Genomic DNA, 25,125 nt, shown 5'->3' with positions numbered 1-25,125 from the left:
TACAAGGAAAACACGCTGACGTTGAACATAGACAACCCCACTCCACTTCTGAAAGAAGGTACACAAATATGCTGGAGAAACTCAGCGGGTGCAGCAGCATCTATGGAGCGAAGGAGATAGGTAACGTTTCGGGCCGAAACCCTTCTTCAGACTGATAGGGGGTGGCGGGGAGTAGGAAGGAAAAAGGGAGGAGGAGGAGCCCGAGGGCGGGGGGATGGGAGGAGACAGCTCGAGGGCTAAGGAAGGGGAGGAGACATCAAGGGCTAACAAAATTGGGAGAATTCAATGTTCATGCCCACCGGATGCAGGCTCCCCAAGCGGAATATGAGGTGCTGTTCCTCCAATTTCCGGTGTTGCTCACTCTGGCAATGGAGGAGACCCAGGACAGAGAGGTCGGATTGGGAGTGGGAGGGGGAGTTGAGGTGCTGAGCCACCGGGAGGTCAGGTAGGTTCTTGCGGACCGAGCGGAGGTGTTCGGCGAAACGATCGCCCAACCTCCGCTTGGTCTCACCGATGTAGATCAGCTGACATCTAGAGCAGCGGATGCAGTAGATGAGGTTGGAGGAGATACAGGTGAACCTCTGTCGCACCTGGAACGACTGCTTGGGTCCTTGAATGGAGTCGAGGGGGGAGGTAAAGGGACAGGTGTTGCATTTCTTGCGGTTGCAACGGAAAGTGCCCGGGGAGAGGGTGGTACGGGAGGGAAGGGAAGAATTGACAAGGGAGTTGCGGAGGGAGCGGTCTTTGCGGAAGGCAGACATTGGGGGAGATGGGAAGATGTGGCGAGTGGTGGGGTCACGTTGGAGGTGGCGAAAATGACGTAGGATTATCTGTTGTATGTGACGGCTGGTGGGGTGAAAGGTGAGGACTAGGGGGACTCTGCCCTTGTTGCGAGTGCGGGGATGGGGAGAGAGAGCAGTGTTGCGGGGTATGGAAGAGTCCCTGGTGCGAGCCTCATCTATGGTGGAGGAGGGGAATCCCCGTTCCCTGAAGAATGAGGACATTTCAGATGTCCTGGTGTGGAACGCCTCATCCTGGGAGCAGATGCGGCGTAGGCGGAGGAATTGGGAGTAGGGGATGGAGTCCTTACAGGAGGCAGGGTGGGAAGAAGTGTAGTCCAGATAGCCATGGGAGTCAGTGGGTTTGTAGTGGATGTCGGTCAGGAGTCTATCACCTGCAATGGAGATAGTGAGGTCAAGGAATGGTAGGGAAGTGTCGGAAATAGTCCAGGTGTATTTCAGTGCCGGATGGAAGTTGGTGGTGAAGTGGATGAAGTCAGTCATTTGTGTGTGGGTGCAGGCCCCAAAGCAGTCGTCGATGTAACGGAGGTAGAGGTCGGGGATGGGGCCCTGGTACGTATTGAACAAGGATTGTTCGACGTACCCGACAAAGAGCCCGGAGACATGGTTTCCACCAGATCTGACGTTGATCCTGTCTATATTCGATAGTGAGGGTGGGTGGCAATGTGTGGGCCTGATTTCCATCAGGTAGTGTGGGTCTCTGATGAAATTGTGAATGTTGAAGAATTGTCTTTTTCGCACATTTGATATCACAAATGTATGCATCCTGATGGTACTGTCCAACAGCGAGCACAGCATGCCCATTCTGATGCCAACCTCTCTCTATTACCAGTGCTCTCTACTTGAAGGATGGCTTTTAACTTAGTTTTATTATTCTGCCAAAGCAGACCTAGCAATATTTTTTCTAACTTTCGAGGCAGGCATTCTAGGTCCAAGCTATTCACTGTACCTTGCTGCACACAACTGTAATAAACTAAACTAATCTAAATCTCTAAAATAAACTAAACACAACTGAATTGGTATCCATTCCTTTTTCACCTCCAAACCTGCACATCGTATCCTGACAATGTGAGTTGCTAGCTCCTCCAATCCCCTCCCTTTTATTTTCCTCCTCCTTGCATCCTTGACTTTGCTCCCAACAATGCCTCCTGTGCACTTTCCTCCCTCTTACACTTCACTTCCTCTGGGTGTTTGCTTTTCCAAGGTCCAAATCATCTCACCTTCCGGAGGTTCAAAGAGACTTTGGAGTTCTGGTGCAGGATTCCCAACAGGTTCATTTGCTGGTTGACTCAATAGTAAGGAAGGCAAATTCAATGTTTGCATTTATTTAGAGAGGGCTAGAATAGAAAAAACAGGGAAGCAATACTGAGGCTTTATTTGGAGTATTGTGAACAGTTTTGGGCCCCATATCTGAGGAGGGAATAATTGCTGGCAATGGAGAGGGTCCAGAGGAAGTTTAGGAGAATGATCCCAGGGATGATTGGGTTAACGTCTGATGAGTGTTTATAGACAATAGACAATAGGTGCAGGAGTAGGCCATTCGGCCTTTCGAGCCAGCACCGCCAATCAATGTGATCATGGCTGATCATCCCCAAATCAGTACCCCGTTCCTGCCTTCTCCCCACATCCCCTGACTCCGCTATCTTTAAAATCCCTATCTAGCTCTCTCTTGAAAGTATCCAGAGAACCGGCCTCCACTGAGGCAGAGAATTCCACAGACTCACAACTCTCTGTGCGATGGGACTGAGCCTGTATTCCATGGAGTTTAGAAGGATGAGGGGAACCCCATTGAAACACTGAATAGAGTGGACGTGGAGAGGATGCTTTCACTGGTGGGAGAGACTAGGAGCCGAGAGCATAGCCTTAGAATAAAAGGATGTACCTTTAGGAAGGAGATGAGGAGGAATTTATTTCATGAATTTCCTGGTGAATGCCACGGACGGTGGCCATTGAGTATTTTTAAAGTGGTCTTGATTAGTAAGGGAGTCAATGGTTATGGGGAGAAGGCAGGAGAATAGGGTTGTGAGGAAAAGACAGGTCAACCATGATTGAATGGTGGAGTAGACTCGATGGGCCATATGGTCTAATTCTGAACCTATGAGTTATGAACTTATGAACTTCCCCTCTCATCATCCACCTGCCTTTCCCTCTGTTCCTGCTCCATGCCCTTCCTCTCACTGACACCCGAGCCTCATTGTGCGCCCTGTTTCCTCATTCCACTTCTCCCTGCTATATTTTCCTTCATTCCTCTCCGCCAGGTTGAATGACATGGCGGAATTTGATCAGTTGAGTTTTGTAGAAGTGGAACTTTGAAAGTGATGTACAAGTTTGGAGGTTAAAAGGACATAGATAACAATTCAGTTGTGTTTAGTTTAGTTCAGAGATACAACATGGAGACTGGCCCTTCGGCCCACCGAGACCACACTGACTATCAATCACCTGTTTGCACTAATTCTGTGTTATCCCACTTTTGCATCCACTTCTTACATATTAGGGGCAATTTATAGAGAGCCAATTAACCTACAAACCCGCACGTCTTTGGAAATGTGGGAGGAGACTCATGCGGTCACAGGCAGAATTGTGCAAACACCACACAGGCAGTAGCGAGGTCAGGATAGAACCGGATATCTGGTGTTGTGAGGTAGTAGCACCGCCAGCTGTGTCTCCTTTAGTTGTGCTAAGTTATAGAGGGCATTAATGAGATTGCACTAAAGGACACAAAGTGCTGGAGTAACTCAGCAGGTCAGGCAGCATCCCTGGAAACCATGGATAGATGACATTTCAGGTCGAGACCTTCAGACAGGATACTATCTGACTGTGTTCTCCAGGGATGCTGCTGAGTTACTCCAGCTCTTTGTGTCCTTTTGTGTATTAACCAGCATTTGCAGTTCTTTGTCACAGGTGGAACATGCAAACCCCACACAGACAGTACCCGAGGTTAGGTTCGAACCTGGATATCTGGTGTTCAGATAACAAGCGCTACCAGCTGCACCACTGTGCCGCCCTTGTGTTGGAAGTAGAAACAGATTGAAAAAATGTATTACCTCACAGACTGAAATTATGCAGCACCTATTGGCAAACATGATTAGTGGAGTAACCAGAGAACATAGGTTTAAAGTGAGTGGGGAAAGATTTAATAGGAACCTAAGGGGTAACTTTTTTACACAAAGGGTGGTGGGTCACTGGGTGTATGGAACAAGCTGCCGGAGGTGGTAGTTGAGGCAGGGACTATCGCAATGCTTAAAAAAAAAGAGAGGCAGGTGCATAAGTAGGAAAGGTTCAGGGGGATATTGGGCCAATTGCAGGCAGGTGAGACTAGTGTAGATGCGGTGGTCGGTGTGGGCAAGTTGGGCCAAAATCCTGTTGTCACGCTGCATGACACTATGACTCTAGAGGTGGACATCCTCAGGGTAAACAGGATTTCTAGTAAGAGAGTCAGAGAGTTGTACAGAAGTCTACATGAGATTGCAGATGCTGGAATGGAGAACAACACAAATAGCAAGTGTGAGGTGATGCACTTTGGGAAGTTGAATGTAAGGAAAAACTATACAGTTAATGGCAAGGCCTTCAACAGCATTGATGTGCAGAGAGATCTTGAAATCCAAGCTCCCAGCTCACTAAATGTAGCAACACATGTAGGTAGGGTGGTAATGAAGGAGTAGGGTATTGTAGATGCCTCGATCCATAATAGATCCAGCTCCAGCATTTCCTGGTCTGGCACTCTCTGCCTGCTTCCGTATTTCCCAGCCTCAGACCCATCTCACTTTGTTGTTAGATCTTGCTGGATAAATTGATGGTTAGGTATAACTCATGTGTAGAAAGCTGATGATAGGTAATTCAGCCTTAATCGGTACTAAAAAAAGTCCAGAGAATACAAGGTTCCAAAATCTCTTTGATTTTCAAATCGAGTGGTCTGCCGAGCCCAGGTAGCTTCTTGCAGTGTGACGCATGAATCCATGTTGGTCTTTCTTATCAAAGTTCTTACATACATTCGTTTACATTTGACCAGTGAAAGACCTGGATAGAGTGGATGTGGAGATAATGTTTCCACTAGTGGGAGAGTCTCGGACCAGAGGTCATAGGCTCAGAATTAAAGGGCATTCCTTTAAGAAGATGAGGGGGAATTTCTTTAGTCAGGTGGTGGTGAATGTCAGGGGTTATGGGGAGAAGGCAGGAGAATGGGGTTTAATGATAGATCAGCCATGAATGAATGCCAAAGTAGACTTGATGAGCTGAATGGCCTGTCTGCTCCTATCACTTATGAACTTATGAATGACACATAGTCGCTGGGTTCCAAACCATGACACTTGCCTTCTGCAGAATGAATTTGAGTTTCTTTCACCTGGGAATATTAACTAGAAATACATTTCATTTGGGCAATGCAAAAGTTTAGCATATTTTTCCTCCATTTTGTAAATATCGATTTCTTTGTGGTAAATGCTACGGACGAACGTCGCTTAACGATTTCATGTGGTGATGGTCCGGTCGTTCTGTTTGTTGATGTTTGCATCACCATTAATGCCAACGGTAACAGTTCAGCGGCCACCTGCCCCTTTTCAGGGGTTACGTCAGCGCCCGGGAGGTGTTAGAGAGGGCCCACGCGCTGTCCACGGGCGCCCTGGAGGATTTCTGGGACCGCTGGGCATCGCGGGGTGGTTGAATGCATCCTTGACAAGGATTGCAAGATAGTTGTATAATAGTTTATTGTTTGTCTTGTATTATGGTGGTGGGTTCTGTTTTGTTTTATTTCAATGTCAATATTATTTAAATATTTGAATAAATATTCTTGATTAATAATTTTTTTTTTAAAGGGTAACAGTTCAACATACTTGAGTCCTGTCTCATTTATGTTAATTTATGTTTCACCATTCTGTTGTCCCTTTCCAGCAGTCCAGCTGACTGTGGATGATAGCTGCAGTGGAAGTGTTGATTGATTTGTAACGCTTGGCACATTTCCTTCAGGACTGTCCCAGTAAAATGTGAGTCATTGCCATTTGAAAGTTGTACAGGAATGCCAAATTGCCGCGCGATCTATTTTAACAAATGCTTAGCAACAGTCGTCGCGTTATTACAGCCGCGTTCGTTGCTGATCAATTGCATTCAGGTTTTGTGGCAGGGTTTGTGCCGGCTGGTAGTGTATACCAGTTAACTAATTTTTGTTGTAATTTATCCTCATCCTCGTCTTTCTTTTTACTGCTTCTCTCAGGGTCTCTTTTCAGATATCAAGGATAAAGGTAATGTCTGGTGGAAACAACCTATTTCTGTTTTTGGTCCCTTTTACCCATGTTTTCAAATCATTGATTGGTGATTGGCTGCAATTTTGAAACATAAAGCAGGCTGGTGTGCCTTTCTGTGGTATTTTACAGGTATTTTCTGTGGTATTTTGCCTTGGAGAGGAGGATGCTCCTCAAACTGTGGAGCATCTTGGACAATACAGACCCCCTCCATGACACACTGGTCAACCTGAGGAGTACCTTCAGTAACAGACTGGTTCCACCAAGATGCAGTACAGAACGGCACAGGAGATCTTTCTTTCCTGTGGCTATCAAACTGTACAACTCCTCCCCCTTCTGATGTGGGGTAGACTGACTCCCCTCCCCCTCCCCAATCTTTGCACATCCCCAATCCTTTCCACTCTCACTTTAATTTCATGTTTCATGTATCTTGTATTTTATGACTGTTGGCAGATCAATTTCCCTCCTGAGATAAATAAGGTTCTATCGTATCGTATGTCTTTTTAATTGGTTGAGGCACCAATATCCGGGCATAACAATCCTCTTGTTCCATCGAGTTCCCTCTGCCCACTTCATCTGGCCTTCATCTGACCCATTTGGGTTCTTAATTCCAGCACAGTCTGGGTGTCTAAGATATTGTTAGACAAAAGCCACCCATTGTCAATCAACTGGTCATTGTTTTTCCTCCACCAATTTGACCAAGACTGTGCCATTCACTTTCCCTTTGAATATCTGCTATTCATTTTTCCAACATCTAAGTTACTGAGGACTGGCCACAATTGTGGAACATAAAATGGACCGGCGTCACCTATGGCGGCAGTTTGCTTTATCCGCTTCCAATTTTCGTGACACGTTAATGTACTCGAGTAGATGTAAACAAATATCTTTTAAGGCCTCACATAAAAACAAACTTAACACTTTACACATTTACTTCAGGATAAATGTACATACTCATAAAACAGTGAATAACTTTAAGTTGTAAACTTTAAACTTTAACAGTCAAATTCTCAGTTTACATTGTTCGCCACGATAAACTCCCCTTGTTGGTACCTTTTTTTATTCTTTAATTTCCTATTTCATATTACTCTTTCACTCTTTAGTCTTAGGTAGACATCCCTGATGTCTCTTACTTACTCTTTACCTGTAGACATCCCTGGTCCTTTATTTCCTGTATCCCTGATCCGCTCTGTCCCATTTTCAGTACCTTTTACTCTTTTGCTGGCAGTCTTCCCTGATGTCTTTTAATCAAACTGGCATGCTCTATTACATTAATACCTGGATGCGTCAATGTTCAGGATCAGCTTTTGCCGATCCCAGTCTCTTTAGCGGTTTTTGGCAAAGGGAAAATGATCAGTGAAAAGAAGGTCGGTAACTGAAACATAGATCACTGTACCCAATCTGGTCGGGACAGAGAGAGCCGACCTACCCATTGGTGGAAAGTCCCCTCAGTATGAATGTATATTGGTGGCTTCAGGGAGATCTCTCAGTCAATATACAGGAACGTTTGTCTATTCTCGGTCCATCCTGACCTTAGGCAAGTGATCTCGGTTGGACCTCCAGGACACTGTCGAAGTCTCGATCTGTAATAAGACTCAAGGACTCGAATCATTGACCATCAACAGTTGGTTTATATTACTTGCTCAAGCGTAGATGTGTCTCAGGCAAAGGCTGTGGTCACATCTCCAACGTTAGTCTGCACAACAGGAGATTTATACACCAAGAAGCCAACTTTTGATAATGTACAAAAGTAAGTAGATGATTGTGTTAATCATCAGGTCTGCACGTAATACTTAAAAGAGACAACTTTTGATGATGTTATGTAGATCAACGTGTTAAACATATTGCTGAGTTTGCATCAACCATACAGATTGCACTATATTGTATCAAGTAACCCATTAGGTTTTGCGATACAAAAGGTTTACTTCTACAGTATGCTTGCCTTCATTGCTAGGGGCATTTAATATAAGAGTCAGGAAGTCACAATGCAACCAAAGGACATTTGTTTGGGCCACTTTCGGAGTATTGTATGCATCAAGGATGTGGAGGCTTTGGAGAGGGTGCAGTGTAGATTTACCAGTATGCTGCCTGGATTAGAGAGTTTCAGCTAGAGGGAGTGGTTGGATAGACTTGAATTGTTTTCTCTGGAATGGTGGAGGTTGAGAGGAGACTTGATAGAAGTATATAAAAAATATGAGTCATAGATAGGTAGACACAGGCCCGTTCCTGTGCAGTATGGTCTTTGGTCTATGTTCAATGTTCTATGGAGTAATTCAGCGGGTCAGGCGGCATTTAGGAAGGGAATGGACAAGCGATATTTTGGGTCGGACCCTGCTTCAGACTGACAGAAGGCTGTAAGGGCGGCATGGTGGCACAGTGGTAGAGTTGCTGCCTTACAGCGCTCACAGCACCAGAGACCCGGGTTCAATCCCGACTACGGGTGCTGTCTGTACTGTGTTTGTATGTTCTCCCTGTGACCGCATGGGTTTACTCCGAAATCTTCGGTTTCCTCCCTCGCTCCAAAGACGTACAGGTTTGTAGGTTAATTGGCTTGGTATAAATGTAAATTGTTCCTAGTGTGTGTAGGATAGTGTTAATGTGCGGGGATCGTTGGTCGGTGCCGACTCGGTGGGCCGAAGGGCCTGTTTCCTCACTGTATCTCTAAACTAAACTAAAGTAAATTAAACTAAAGTATGGAAAAAAAACTCCTCATTCTCCAGAGTCCGTGGGAAGCTCTACCATAAAGCATGGAAACAATCAAGTGGCACATCATGTCATTGCCAAATCTTGAAACACAATAGTCTTCAAAATTTTCCGAATGCTTTTTAAATTGACTGTGTCCCTGTTAACGTCTCTGGGTTTGACATTAAATTTTCTCTGATCCTCATGCTATTTTTTGCATCTTGTTCCTTTACCATCTCACTCCCTGCTGCCATCTGCATTTCTCCCAGTTATTAAATATATATAATCAATCTATAAAGTATATATGACGTTTATGAGTCTCAATGAATATCCATCACCGAGGAGACAATCTGCTCCCAGGTTTCTGCCCATGTCTTTGTGAGTAGTTAATGAAAGGTGTGCTGGTGTCACCTTTTTGGCAATTTTCACTCCCCTTCCATTCTCAGCGGGGAATACCCTCGATCCTCGTCAACGTCTCACCTTGATAAATTCAGCAAGATTGGAATCTTTTTACGTAGGGAATTGTGAGTGGCTTAGCACTCTGTGTCTTAGCACTCTGTTATGCAATATACTCATACAACAGCATTTTGTTAATGGTGTTAACTATGTCCAAAATATTTAATTAAAGTCGCCACTTCAAACAAAAAGATGTTATTCTTTCAATTGGCCTTCTGTGACCACATGGTTTTTATTTGAATTACTGAGCTACAATTGAATTACAATTGATACAGTATACAGGTCCGATCAGCTGGGTGATGAGATGTTACGTTAAAAATGGTGTTGAAATGAATTTAAAAGTATATCGTTATCTGGACATTTAATAGCCATGGCTGTGATTGACTAACGTTTCAATCATGGCTAAACAAAGGAGCACTTGTTTGAAGGTGAGAAATAGCAGGTTTTTACCTGTACTATGTCACATTAATAACGATAGCAGACTTTATTTGTGCACTTTGTAGCACGCATTTTAAAACTCGTTTTTAAGTCAAACAAAGGCACAATGTTAATACTTGCTCTGACTGGACAAATATCCAGCTATTTTTGAAGATAATTAAAAACTGTGCTATCTACCAGTTGGGCGTCTGCTACTGAAGGTGGCAAATTACTGTTAAAACACAGAGTACTTGTGCTAACACCAGGATAAGCGCTCAACCTAGAAAACCAAGCCAATGCAAAAGTAGTATCTAAACTACCTATACACACTTACACCACAGAACAATAAGTAACTTCATATTCATTAATGTTATCTACGTTAACAAACACACGCGCTGAATGTTTAACCCTCCCTCAAAATGTCTGATTGTTGAGTTTATATTCACACGTCCACTTTGAAACCAAGCTTAAAAAATACTTACCTCAACAGCCAAGAGGAGCCCATACCTGATATTCATTGATGCAGCAACTTGTGGAAAAATAAAGTAATTTATAAAGCAAAATACCTTAATTACATGTTGTATATAATCTAGCAGTACCTTTAATTCTTGTGTTTGAACATTTTGTTAGATTTCTCCATGAAGCTTTATAACAACAGAGGTCCTACTAGAATGACATATGACCTTGAAATTCAGCCTGAGATAGACACCAAATGCTGAAGTAACTCAGCGGGACAGGCAGCATCTCTGAAGAAAAGGAATAGGTCACATTTCCAGTCGGAACCCTTCTTCAGACGTTATTCAGCCGGCAAGTTCACTTTTATTCACTCCATAATATTTTTTTCCCATGCATCACTATTTATATTTACACATTACATCACTGAGTTGCACAGATTATTTTTTTAGTTTAATTTAGATTAGAGATCATCATGGAATCAGGCTCCTTCGATCCACCGAGTCTATCCTGACCAACACTAGTTCTATGAACACCCGGAGAAAACCCGCACGGTCACAGCGAGAACGTACAAACTCCATCCAGGCAGCACCCGTAGTCAGGATCGAACCCAGGTCTCTGGCGGTGAAAGGGCCTGTCCCACTTGGGCGACCTAATTGGCGAGTTTAGAAGAGCTTAGGAGAGTTTGAAAAAATGTCATGTTGAAGATCTCCTTCGACTATGTAGAAGATCTCCTTCGACTATGTCGAAGACCAGTTTTGACTAGCTACCACTAACTTCGGGAAAATTGGACACCGAATAGTGGAGAGTGAAGACGACCTCCTTCGATCTCCTACGACCTCCCTTCGACCTCCCTTCGACTATGATGAAGACCACCTACGACTAGCTTCAACTACCGTTGACTACCTTCGACTACCCACGACTAACATGGCGACCTACTATGACTAAACCTATGAGTAAAAAAGGTATTGATTTTTTCCATGGCGACCTTTTTTTACTCGCAGGCATTTTTGAACATTTTGAAAAAAGCGCTGCGACCTAGCTGAGGCCTCGAGTACGCGGAGCCCACTCTCGAGCATGAAGGAGAGTTACGAAGACCTCCTACAACCTTGTGACCATGCTGCGAGTATGGGTCGAGGGCAAACTCGCCAGGACTAGCAGTAGAGGTCGCCCAAGTGGGACAGGCCCTTATGGCAGCAACTCTACCGCTGTGCCACGTGTTGCCCCAGAGTTGCACTAATCGTCTAGCAGATGACTAGCTCAATATGACTAGCAGATTACCACAAAACACATTTTGCATAATTAAAAAACCTAAAACTATCAATGCATAATTTTGTGCTTTGCAATAATTCTGTAGAGTCTGTGAAACATGAGTTTCTAATTCAATTTTGTTTTGCGTAGAATATCCAATTAAGCTGAACTGCAGTGTTAACCTGTGTTGATGAATTGACTTAATTGTAACTGAACACAGACAGAACACTGGCAGTTCATAATCATCATCCCCATACTTCTTGCCAATATTTTTTCTATACAGTAAGGAGCAGTGCTAACAGAGGGTTTAAAATAACGCTTGTAGTTGACGATGAAAGGATTCCTTGGCTTTTCATCCCAGCAAGATAATTAGATTACTATTGATATTTCAGAGATTGCAAAACTGTAGTTAGTACGTTCCAATTTCCTTTTGACATTATAAGATGATAAACCCACCTCTGTATAATGAAGAAACATCAGAAAACCAGTGAAACAAAGTGGTCTTTAGCTTCAACTTATGTACAAAACAACGTCAAACAGATGAAATAAATTTACTTGCAAAACAAGATCTTAAAAATAAGATTGTGCAATTTTGCCAGAAAGCAGCAATATTGTCAATTGGGCTAAAGGTTACTGCTATGAAGCACCTATAACAAATTAGATTAACTAGGCATCAGGCAACTGAACCGTCCTCTCACCAGTGGAGTCCCATCTACCACATTGGAGACTTTTAACTATCTTTAATCGGACTTTATCTTGCACTAAACATTGTACCCTTTATTCTTTATCTGTACACTGTGGATGGCTTGTTTGTATTCCTGTATAATATTTTCCATTACTGGATAGCACACAAACAGAAGCTTTTCACTGTACCTCGGTACACGTGACAATAATAAGCTAAGCTAACTAGATTTATGTTAACAAAAATCATGGTGCCAGTGGTTTTTTCATTGCCTTTAACACTCTTCAGGGGCAGCAGTGATCGACGACCTTGTAGAAAAAAACTTTTCTCCAGAGATGCAGCCTGTCCCGCTGAGTTACTCTCGCATTTTGTGGTCTATCTTCGGTGTAAACCAGCACCTGCAGTTCCTTCCTCCACATTTTGTCAGCTTACAATGGAGTTGGGTGTCAGGGATCAGTTGGTGAGGACAGGAGTGCAGGGTGAACTCTTTCTCATCCTCCACACATTTTAACAATGACTGAACGCTCAATAATTCTCAGGCGATAAAATCTGAAGTTGTCACAAATCATCTGATAGACACGTTTGCTGTTTGCAAGGACTTGTGAAGCAGAAATATTAAGAAGATAGGCGTAAAGTGCTGGAGTAATTCAGCGGGCAGGCAGCATCTTGGGAGAAAAAGGATGGGTGATGTTTTGGGTCGGGACCCCTTCTTCAGTCTTCTTGGGAAATATAACTTTGTGTCATTAATTAAACCGAATGCAACCAATGACAGAGGTGAGGAGCACTGATAAGAATCTCCTGCCCTTTGGCAGCCTTTGCCTTCCGTTCTAACACGATCAAGCTGCTAATAAAAAGGCTGAATGAACACTGCCACTGGTATGAACTCAATGGTGCAAATACCTTGCACATGTTTTTCCGCTTAGCATTCAGCATTTCTCTGAATTTCTCTTGAATTAAATTCTCTTTACAGTTGCTCTGCTTCAGATAGATCGTCCATTGCAGATTTGGAGCAAAAATCAGGCCTTTGACTAATAAGCTTCGTAAGCAACTGCAGATCAGCCGTCCCTGTTTCGCTCCCATTAATCAGGAGAAACTTCACACGCTGAGAGAGTCCCAGGAGACACTTCTGGCTGGGAAAAAAGATCCTCCCTCTTCAGTTCTAATCAGTCCGTCCCATCTGTAATGGGTTCAGCAAATTGTTAATGACATAAAGTGACAGTCGAAGGCCTCTTAGCTCTGTCAGGATTGAGTTTCTGTGAGCGCTCCAATAAACTACCACACACTAGCCTCAAAGCTTCAGGAGAATGATCTGGATTACTGTGGAAAGAATTTGATACGTCCCGCAAAGGCAATCTGGAATTGAAAAGAAAGGCTTTTTTTTCTTCAACGTTTTCTTTCACGTTTTAATGGGGAACACGCAGATAATTGCAGATCATCTCAAACCCACATAAGAGCACCGTTTGCACTTAGAATATCGCCATGGTTATCAGATTTGTAGTGAAACTATGCATCATGGATAGATCAATTAGTCCCTGTTGCTTGTCAAATAAAACACAATGGGTTTAGCCAACGACAGAGGGTTAAAAGCAAAAGGGTTGTTTGTGGTAATGTACTGAAGTTGTTGGTATTTTCACCACAATCTGACATTGAACATTACTGGGCTAGATCCCAGCATCACCTACGATCTGCCCTTAGTTCTCAATGGTCAATGGTTCTTTATTATCACATATACAGACATACAGTGTGATTTATTTGTGCATACAGTTCAGTAAAGTATTGCTGTACCTAAACACAATCCCCGACAAGTAAAAGGTGCATAGAAATAGTCCACTGAGATCGCAGGCAAGAGTCACTGGTTTATGGCGCCATTTTCAAAGTCCAGTCCGGTTCTGCACACTTAGTCTCCTGGAGCATTGCCCCGATCCAGGCGAGCCCCAGGTTGCTGCAGGGCCTCCAACCGTCACCTCCCCTGGATGGTCCACTGAACTGCCGTCCCTCCCCTTGCCCGGCCACCTTTAGCCTTTGTGCCTCGGGGGCACCTCCCGCAGCCAACCTTGAGGGCCTGGAAGGTAAAGCCCCGGTTCACTCTCACACCAGCCCTTGTCCTTGCATTCGCTGTTGCTGGCTCCCTCCGCCCTCCTCCCCGGTTCTCGGGGTACGAGCAGGGGCCGGGCTCGGCGGCTCCCTCTACAGGCCGCAGCCCGCCGGTCCTACCTTCTGTTCCCGCAGCCCACTGGACCCCACATTAGCCTATGCTCCTCTGCACATATACAAAATATGTGTTCTTCTGGGACAGGGACAAAAAGACAATGGTTCTCCACCCTCACTCATTGGGTTCAGACTCCACCTGCCCTATCTAGGGTCAATGGTTTGCCTTGTTAGATGAGATGAGGTGAGGAATGGTGCGCAGTATAGACCTTCACATGGGGAAGTGGAAAATCCCCCTTTGTTTTAATTTTAGGTTAGAGACACAGTGTGGAAACAGGCCCTGAAGCCCACCAAGTCTGCACTGACCAGCGTTTACCTGTTCACTAGTTCTATCCTAAAGACAAAGCCAAATAACCTACAAGCCTGCACGTCTTTGGAGTGTGGGAGGAAATAGGAGCACCCGGAGAAAACCCACGGGGTCACACGGGAGAGTACCGACAAAGGCAGTGGTCAGGATTATCACTTATCACTGACCCCTATTCTTTCTGACCTACCTTGGCTGTCGATTAAATAATATTTTAATTTTAAAATACTTGTCCTTATTCTGCATTCTTCTACTTATCAACTCTGTAACTTTTTCTCAAAATACAACTGTAGGAGGAATTTGAACGTATCAAAATCCGGCTTACTGATCACCCCTGAATTTATTTGTTTTGATTCGAGTTTAGAGATACAGCGTGGAAATAGGCCCTTCAGCTCACCGAGTCCGGGCCGACCAGCTATCACCCCATACATTAGTTCTGCCCTACACACTAAGGACAACTTACAATTTTACCGAAGCCAATTGCCTACAAACCTGTACGTCTTTGGAGTGTGGGAGGAAATTGAAGCACCCGGAGAAAACCCAAGTGATCACAGGGAGAGCATGCAAACTCTGTACCAACAAAGGAAGTGGTCAGCTTTGAACCCGGGTCTCCGGCGCTGTGAGGCAGCAACTCTACAGCTGCGCCATCATGCTGCCCAGTCACTCTGTGATTGTTCTGAAGCTTACACGAGTGTTGGCACAATGAAAGACATTCTGGCAGCTGAAGTGTATAATGGTGTGATGCTGTCATCACCCTACCAATGCTGACATTAGTTGACAAAAGGCCACATATCACGGCGCAATGTGGAGACTGATTTGTGATGAAAACCTGCAGAGATTTGAAAATATAGTTGGCGTCTTGCCAAACATTCTTAGGATTGGTCCCATAAACTGTTTCTCTTCACACCCAATCTTAATCCCTTTCTGTGAATGAAAGGACCTTTCCCCGTTGAAGTCAATGCAGGGGCGGCATGGTGGCGTGACGGCAGATTTGCTGCCTTACAGCGCCAGAGATCTAGGTTCAATCCTGACTATGCTGCTGTCTGTAAGACTTAGTGCCTATTATGCCTCCTAGCATGTAGGGCAGCAACAAAGGACCTCCACTCCTGTCTGTTCTTGGCTAGCTTCTGGACACTACCCCAGGTCAGGTCCATTGTTTTCATTTCGACGCCAGGTGGTTTTGGGTCTCCCTCTTTTCCTTTTCCTTTCCGGTGTCCAGTGCAGGGCTATTCTTGGGTTGCTGTTTGGTTCTCATCCTAGCATCTGTCGATAGCCCTGGAAGTCCATCATGCCCAGTAGTGTTGATTCCTTCAGTTGCTGTAACATATTTGTTTTACGAGACAGGGTTGTTAACCCTGTGCTCAACCTCCAACCTGGAGGACCAGTGGATCGCTCTTCATCTCGCCTCTACCCTTCGACCTGTCCAGCATGGGAGACCCTAACAGGAGACGAATCTCCCGCTGGCATAGCTCTAGGGGTCACTGAGACACACGCTCCCCGACTATGACAAGGTTGCATTCCAACGGGGAGCTGTCTGTATGGAGTTTGTACATTTTCCTTGTGACCACATGGGTTTTCACTGAGTGCTTCGGTTTCCCCCACACTCCAAAGATGTACAGGTGTGTAGGCTAATTAGCTTCGGTAAGTTGTAAAAATTGTCCCTATTGTGTAGGATAATACTGGTCTATGAGGTGATCGATGGTCGGCACGGACTCTGTGGGCCGAAAGGCATGTTTCAGCCCAGTGTCCCTAAACTAAACAAAACTAAACGAAATTTATAGGAAGGAACTGCAGATGCTAGTTTAAACCGAAGATAGACACAAAAAGCTGGAGTAACTCAACGGGACAGGCAGCATCTCTGGAGAGAAGGAATGGGTGACATTTCAGGTCAAGACGCTTCTTCAGACTAGTTAGGGAAAAGGGAATCGAGCTATAGACGAAGATGTAGAGAGATAAAGAACAATGAAAGAAAGATATGCAAAAAAGTAACTGTGATAAAGGAAACAGGCCATTGTTAGCTGTTGGTTGAAAATGAGAAGCTGGTGTGACTTGGGTGGGGGAGGGATAGAGAGAGAGAGGGGGATTCCGGGATTACTTGAAGTTAGAGAAATCAATATTCATACCTCTAGGCTGTAAGCTGCCCAAGTGAAATATGAGATGCTGTTCCTCCAATTTGCATTTAACCTCACTCTGACAATGGAAGAGACCTAGGACAGAATGGTCAGTGTGAGAATGGGAAGGAGAATTAAAGTGTTTAGCAACCGAGATACAGGTGCACAACCTTTTATCCGGAGTTCCGGAAACCGAAAAACTCCGAAAACCGGCCATTTTTTCCAGGATGTCGTCTGCACACCAAAGTTTGCGTTTGGCGCCAAACTTGACCCGAAACGACCCATGGTCAACCCAGGTCTGTACTACTGTAGCGGCTGCCTCCTCCCCAGAGACCGGGGAGACACTTAAACATCTGTAAATCATTGCTTAAATGTTAGTCAGTTAGTTTGGAGGGCTTTTATGTGAAGGGGGCAGGGGGGTGAAGGGGGAAACTTTAATTCTTAGTCCCCTACTTGGTCGGAGAGGCGGGGAGCGGTCAATGTCTTATCGGGTCGCCGTGCAGTAAGCTCCGGAGCGCTGTGGCCGCCAACTCCCAGCTGGGGCTGCGGGCGTCCAGCCGCGGGCGGCGCCGGTTGTAGCTCCGACCCCAGCAACTCTACCCCTGGCTGCGCGGCGCTCCAAATCCAGCGCCACCCGCGGCCGGACGCCCGCAGCCCCAGTTCCGCGATGTTGTGTGTCGGCGGCCACAGCGCTCCGGAGCTTACCGTGCCCGCTCCCCGCTGGTATCCCAGCGCTGCGACGCCGCCGACTCCCAACATCGTGGAGCTGGGGCTGCGGGCGTTCGGCCGTGGGCGGCGCTGGATTTGGAGCGCCGCGCAGCCAGGGGTAGAGTTGCCGGGGTCGGAGCTCCAACCGGCGCCACCCACGGCCGGACGCCCGCAGCCCCAGCTCCGCGATGTTGGGAGTCGGCGGCCACAGCGCTCCGGAGCTTACTGCACGGCGACCCGGTAAGGCATTGCCCGCTCCCCGCCTCTCCGACCAGGTAGGGGACTAAGAATTAAAGTTTCCCCCTTCACCCCCCCCATAAAATCCCTCCAAAATAACTGACTAACATTTATGCAATGATTTACAATGATTCCCCGGTCTCCGGGGAGGAGGCAGCCGTTCCAGACTTTTCAAGCCGCCCGCGCTACCTACCTAATCTACGCTAAAAATCTTCCATTCGGAAATCCGAAAAATTCCGAAATCCGACAAATGTCTGGTCCCAAGGCTTTCGGATAAAAGGTTGTGCACCTGTATCAGGTAGGTTCAGGCGGACTGAGCGAAGGTGTTCAGCGAAATGATCGCCCAGTCTATGTTTGGTCTCGCCGATGTATAAGAGTTCACATTTTGAACAATGGATGCAGTAGATGAGGTTAGAGGAGGTTCAAGTGAACCTCTGCCTAACCTGAAAGGACTGCCGGGGGTCCCTGGACAGAGTCGAGGGAGGAGGTACAGGGACAGGTGTTGTATCTCCTGCGTTTGCAGCCGAACGTACCTGTAGAGGGGGCGGTTTGGGTGGGAAGGGATGAGTTAACCAGGGAGTTGCAGAGGGAACGGTCGCTGTGGAAGGCGGAAAGGGGTGGAGATGGAATGTTGAGACTAGTGCTGGGATCCCACTTGTGTTCCCAGTTTCAGCAGATGAGGTGAAGTGTAAACTATGATTTACAAATTCGTTAATATTAGTCTCTGGAGGGAGTCTGGGTGGAATAGATCACAGAAGGAGTGCAAGGTGGAAACTATGTTAGTTTGGACAGTGACTATGTCAGCGGGCCATGCCCTGTGGTGGGAGCTCCTGCTCGTTCCCCGAGGACCGGAGAACCGGGGAGGATGGAGGTAGCCAGCGACGGTGGACGGAAGGACAAGGGTCGGTGAGAGTGTGAACCGGGGTGTTACCTTCCACGCCCTCAAGATCAGCTGGGGTAGGCGCCCCCGGGGCACAAAGGCTGAAGGTGGCTGGGCGAGGAGAGGGACGACGGTTTGCTGGAAGATCCGGATGGAGGTGACGGCTGGAGGCCCTGCAGCAGCCTGGGGCTCGCCTGGATCGGACGCCGCTCCAGGAGACCGAGCACGCAAACCGGACTTAACTTAGAAAATGGCACCAAATCCTGGCGACATTTGCATGCAGTCTCAGTGAACTGTGCACTGTGTACTAATGAGGGATTGTGCTTAGGAATTGCAATACTTTACTGAACTTATGCAAAAATGAATTACACTGTATGTCTGTTAATATGATAATAAAGAACCATTGACCATTGAGAACTAAGAATTTGAACCATTGAACTCTGCTTACATATTTTGTGTGATTCACAGCAAGACAGCCAAAGCCTGGGGTGGAGACATCTTGATTAGAGAGTTGAATGGAATGAAAAATAGCAATGAAAGAAAAGAAAACATTTTGTTTGTAAGAAAACATTTTGTTTGTAAAGATTTATTAGTGATGACAACCACTGTTGTATTGTCAATTGCTTTTGTAAAATATAAAGTGCATTGCCAAAATATTTAATGGATACATGCATATTTACACACATGAATCTTTGGTTTAAAAGAATATTAACTGTTTTATAAAATAGCTATGTGTCAAATAGTGGAGTATTGTTCCGCCTACTTTATGAATAATACATAATTGATAAAAATGTCAGGTTTAAAGCAGGTATGCATCAAGACTTTACGTTTCTTTAATAGCTTGCTTATCCATAAATGGGAAGGTTTCCGAAGCACAAGGTAGCAAGGAAATTGAAGGTGAACTCAATTTCTGATCTGTTACTCCTCATCATAACATAGGCAAACCTTACACTTATTGCTAGTAACAATTCCATAAATAAATTGAGAAATGTCACATATAGCAAATTCCAGTTCTCGGAATACCATTCTTCGCTGATATATTGAGATGGGTTTAATAGGGGACAGAGTGTGGCACCCATGTGGGGGATTCTTCCATCACTCCTGGTGACAATACTTGACAATACAGTATTGTATCAAAGAGATCAGCTCTTCATCCATCAGTGAATTAATGACCAACTACATAACAGTGACAAATGAAAGTTTAATATGATTGATACAGTCAAACATGACTGGCCACTTAAATTGTAAACTGTCTGTCACCTTTAGGTGAAGTGGACCACTTTACAGTTTCCCCAGCCTACATTCCCCAGAAAGTCATTTCCTCCTTGTGAAGTCAGGTTACTGGTCTATGATTCCCTCATCGTTTAAATGATTGATAGTTTGCTCATTCTATTAACGGGAGTTTGACAGCACGCATTTGGACCAACCAGTCTTTAATTTGTTTTGATCCACAGTCAGTTATGTTGTATTATCACCAGGTAATTGCTCAAAAAAAAGCCCCTTATGAATTGTGTCTTTGCTTTGAACCGTCTTCCAAGTATTTGTTATAATTTAGCAAAAAAGGGAACAGAGATTGAAAAGAAAAATCCACAACTGACATGTGGTCAGATTGATAGCACTGAAACAAATGTAAAGGAAATGGCATGTTCTAAGGTGTGGGTGTGGCAGCTGGTAGAGCTGTTGCCTCACAGCGCCAGAGACCTGCTGGTAGACCTGCTGCCTCACAGCGCCAGCATTCGATCCTGACCTCGGGTGCTGTCTGTGTGGAGTTTGCATGTTCTCCCTGTGACCTGTGACCTGTGGGTTTTCTCCGGGTGCTCTGGTTTCTTCCCATTTCCCAAAAGCGTGCTGGTTTATAGATTGCCCCTGATGTGTAGGGAGTGGATGTGAAAATGGGATAACATCGAACTTGCGTGAACGGGTGATCAATGGTCGGCGTGGATTCGATGGGCTGAAGGGCCAGTTTCCTAAAACTAAAACCTAAAATACTCTCAGTTGACTTAGTAGAACAGTCTCTATGTTGCGCAGACATTAAGCAGAATGCAAGAGCCATACAAATATGTCCCTTTAAGTAAGGCGCAGAATATTACATTTATACATGAAAATGACCCAAGGCAAGATAATTTATATTTATGGTCTCTACCTCTTGACTTACATAATAGAACATACTGCCTTCGGCTCACAATGTCTGTGCCAAATAAGATGCCAAGTCCATCACCTATCTACCTGCAGCTAGCCCCCCATTCCCTGTATATCCATGTGCCTATCCAAAAGCCTCTTAAATGTCACTAACATATCTGTTTCAACCACCATCCCCGGCAGCACATTCCAAGCACTCACCATCCTCCGTGTATGCCTTCTTGTATTTGATTTTTTCCATCCTGGGAAAAAGATTCTGGCTGTCTAGCCTACCTATGCCTCTCAGAATGTTACATAGGTCTTTCCGTAACCTCTGGTTCTAGAAAAAACCAATCCAAGTCTGTGCAATCTCTCACTGTACCCAATACCCGTTAATCTGGTAAACCTCCTCTGCACTTTTTCCAAAGCCTCCATACCTACCTGCAATGGGGCGACCAGAGGCACACAATTCTCCAAATGTGGCCTAACCAAAGTCCTATAAAGCTGCATCATCACTTCCTGACTAGTACTCAATACCCGACCAATGAAGGCAAGCATACCATATTACTTCTTTATCACTCTATCTACTTCTGTTGCCACTTTCAGGGAGTTATAGTCTTGGACCACAAGACCCCAAATTGAATTCAATTTTAAAGCAAGGTGCAGTTTAACAATAAGTTGAAGGGAATTTCCCAGTACAGCTATAATCGGCACCAGTTACAATTCCTTTACATGGATTGAGTGGTTGCCCTCAAGCTGCCTATCAGTGGGAAAGGGTAACCCCCCCCCACGACTAACATTAGCTCTGGGTGAGTGGTGGATGGGATATGGAAGTACGTGTGCATGTGCATGTGTGTGCATGTGTGGTGTGAATGTGAGTGCATGTGTGTGATTTGTGGTGTGTGTGTGGTGTGAATGTGAGTGCATGTGTGTGATGCGAGTGTGTGTGCGTGATGTGCAGCGTGTGTGTTGTGAGTGTGTGTGTGCGTGATGTGCGGCGTGTGTATGATGTGCGTGTGTGTGAGAATGGTGTGCATATGTGTGCGAGAGTGGTGTTTATGTATGAGCGCATGTGGTGTGTGCACATGTTTGTGCGGTGTGTGTAGTTGTGTGTATGTGTATGTGTGTCTGTATCTTTGCCTATTTCCATGTACATGTCTGTGTGTGGCTCTGTGTGTACATGTGTGGGTATGTGTGTGAGTAAATGTCTATGCTTGTGTGTGTGTGCCTATGCTTGTGTGTGAATGTTTATGCTTGTGTGTGTGTGTGAGAATGTCCTTGCTTGTGTATGTGTGTGTGTATGTGTGTGAATGTCTATTCTTGTGTGTATGAGTGTGTGTATATGATGTACAGTGAACATAGTGCCAGTCAGCAAGCTGGGCGCTGGAGAATGCCGTGAGACCTGGCAGAGCCTGTCTCTTTATCCTGGCTCCACAAAAATAAAAATAAAACAATTTCTTTGTTCTCAGTAACTTAGACAAATTTTGCTTTAAGCTGTACTGCCAGGGAACCGTGTTTTATTTCCCTATCTTTACCAAGAGTGGAGTGTAGTCTACAGCAGTGTCATGGAGGGCTGGTGATTATGGGGAATGAGCAAGTCCATAACCATCATCTGAGCAAGATTCTCGAATCTCCATTTAAATAAGAAAAACTCACCTGTTTTAAGTGGGATGCTGGCATTCAGTTCAGGGTTCCTTGAACGTTCAGGGTGGCAGATCACAGCTAGGAATCTCGTAGGTCTGTTTCAAAATTAAAAAAAATGAGTTACCTCCCTCCTCTCATCTCTTCCAGCATGGACATTCATATAAAGGTCAGTCACATTTTGTGTAGGTGACCTATGCTACATGTCGCACTGGATTAAGGCTTCAAAATACCGTGCCAGGCCCAATTAGGTTTACTCCTGAAACCACAGCAACTAATATCCAACACTCCACTATGTCTTGGTAGAGGGAGGCAAATAAAGCACGATTCTCCGGTGGCACAGTTTAAAACAAAACTTGTCTAATTCACTAAGAAATTTCAAAAACAATTGTGTTCCACTCTGCTGGAAGGATATGTGCAAACTATTTAATGTTTTTTTTGTGATGCAATGACATGGCTTAAAACAAATTACAACACAAGTGTTTGGGAAACAAGTAAAGTTTGCCAATTTTTTTTAATGAACACAGTACCTTCTAAAACCAAGTAATTGAAATAGGTGTACGATCAGTCGACTGAGTCTCAGCATGACAGGAGCTACTTCCAAGTTCCCATGAACAGGTTTTCTTAACTGTATAAAGTACTTCTAAATACTTCTTGTTTAGTCTTGATAAAAAAATACAAAGTGCCAAGTGGGCCAAACATCAATGGTTGGCAAATGCTGTTCTTCGGATTCTGGCACTATGACAAGGAAGGGATAAAGGCTCTGTGGGACACAACATGGTGGCAATGGCTCAGAAGAAAATAAAGAAATGATCTGCTGCATCTTGACCATCTGCTATTTGTTTAGCTCACGCTGAAGGTCAAATTACTTCTGATCATGAAACGCTCAGTAAAATGACTACAAGTCAGAGAAGGATCAATAAATTCATCAATAAGTCTGGATCCTATTTTCACTTGATCTGCAATAGTTCAATATCACAGGAACAACTTTGTTCTATTAGTTAAGTTGAGGACAGGCAGTAAGACTATATCAGTGTAAATTTTTAATTAGTTATTGGTTCTGACTTGCAAAGGCTACAGTAATTTGGCTAAAGTATTCGTCCACAACTAAAACTATTCCACTCCTATTTTGACATATATTATACCAACCTGCATAATGACTAGTTACACATAGCCATATGAGGTATATACATTTTAAAATGTTCATTACTAAAGTAAAAATGTAGCATGATTGGTGGCTACATATATGAAATGTTGGCATTACATTAAGTATTTGTGCTTAGACTAAAATTGTATTTTATTCAGCTTTAGCACTATAAAAGCTTTAGACAAGTTTTCCAATGACTGTTAGTTGGGGGGGGGGAAGGGTAGGTGACCCAATGACACAGCGGTAGAGCTGCTGCCTTACAGCACCAGAGACCCGGTATCGATCCTGACTGCGGGAGCTGTCTGTATGGAGTTTGTATGTTCTCCCTGTGATCGCATCGGTTTTCTCCAGGTGTTTCAGTTTCCTCCCACACCCATAAAGATGAACAGGTTTGTAGGCAATTGACTTCGGTAAAGTTGTAAGTTATCCTTAATGTGTAGGGTAGAACTAGTGTATGGGGTGGTCGCTGGTCGGCAAGGACTCGGTGAGCCGAAGGGCCTGTTTCCACGCTGCATCTCTAAACTCAAAACAAAATGAATAAATAAAGGGACGGTCAGTAAGCCGGATTTTGATGCGTTCAAATACCTTCTACACTTGTATTTTGAGAGAAAGTTACAGAGTTGATAAGTACAAGATTGCAGAATAAGGACGAGTATTTTAAAATCAAAATATTATTTAATCGACAGCCAAGGTAGGTCAGAGAAAATAGGGGGCAGTGATAAGTGAATGGGAGTTTATGCATTGGACATCATCAGAGCAAAATGAGAGTGGAGAATTAGCACAGACATGGTCAGAGCATGTTCAGTGGATTCCTAGTTGCTCTAGGCTTAGAACCAATGAACCAATGAAACCTTGACAAAGTTAATTTCCAATATCTTATTCAATGTGCTTTATTGTTATGCGTGCACTGCACAATGAAATTCTTTTTGCATAGATCACACATGCACGAGTTGCTATATTTTGGCACCATATACAATATTTCAAAGTCCGGACCATGCGCTTGATGTACTGTAGTGGCTCCCAATCCAGGTAAGCCCCAGTCTTTCTTACAGTTTGGCTTTCTTCCCAACCAATTGTTCAAGCGCTTTTGATTGCAACATGCGCCTTAATTTAGTTCAACAAAGAAACTGACAAGTTACTAAAGAACTAAAGAACAGGTCAAGGGCCTCATCCGTCGCCGTTGCCCTTGACCGGCTCAGCTCGCCAACTGACGGCCCTCTCCTCGCCCGACCGCCACTGTGTTCCGGGGGTGCGTCCTTGCACCCACTGGAAGCAATACCCTGGTCCCTCTCCTACCGGCCCACTACTCGTGCTTGTCGTTACTAGCGGCTCCCTCCTCCTCGACTCTCCGGTCTTCAGGGCCGAGATCAGCAGCTTCCGAGCTTTCCCCCTGCAGTCTGCCAGGTCTTTCTTCGCAGCGGTGAGCCAGGCCAGGCCACGCATGACCGCGGGGGCCTTGGCAGCTTCCCCTTACATGTCGCGGCTCACCGGCTCTTCCTTCGTCCACCCATTGGGTCTCCTGGGCGTTTCCAGCCCAGCGGTGCATCCTGAGAGCCTTCTGCCTGGGAGCCAGTCTTCATCTGGATATCTAGAAAATGACAATGTTGACCATTCCAATTTTAACCAGAGTGCTCCTAATGACCCCCATGTTTACACAGATTGCCTTCTTCAGTTTGAATTTTGACAGATGTGCAACGCTATTCCCAAAGATAATGACATTCCATTTGCGGCATCATTGTCGCCAGCACAAACTGGGCTGAGTTCCATATTGCTGTGTCTCTGGCTAAATAATGCATTTT

The 25,125-nt window shown here is 44.9% G+C and overlaps 1 protein-coding gene across 1 annotated transcript in view; it reads right to left on the bottom strand.

Moving 5' to 3' along the window:
* LOC116976613 overlaps positions 1-24,769 on the bottom strand; it is a 34,991-nt gene extending 10,222 nt beyond the window's left edge. Inside the window, exon 1 of the mRNA XM_033026440.1 lies at positions 24,623-24,769. Coding sequence (XP_032882331.1) covers positions 24,623-24,769 — 147 coding nt within the window. The remainder of the gene's footprint in view (positions 1-24,622) is intronic.
* Positions 24,770-25,125: the final 356 nt, after the last annotated feature.

This window comes from Amblyraja radiata, chromosome 9 (assembly GCF_010909765.2).
Source record: "Amblyraja radiata isolate CabotCenter1 chromosome 9, sAmbRad1.1.pri, whole genome shotgun sequence".
NCBI lineage: Eukaryota > Metazoa > Chordata > Chondrichthyes > Rajiformes > Rajidae > Amblyraja > Amblyraja radiata.
This window is presented reverse-complemented; position numbering and strand designations above follow the sequence as displayed.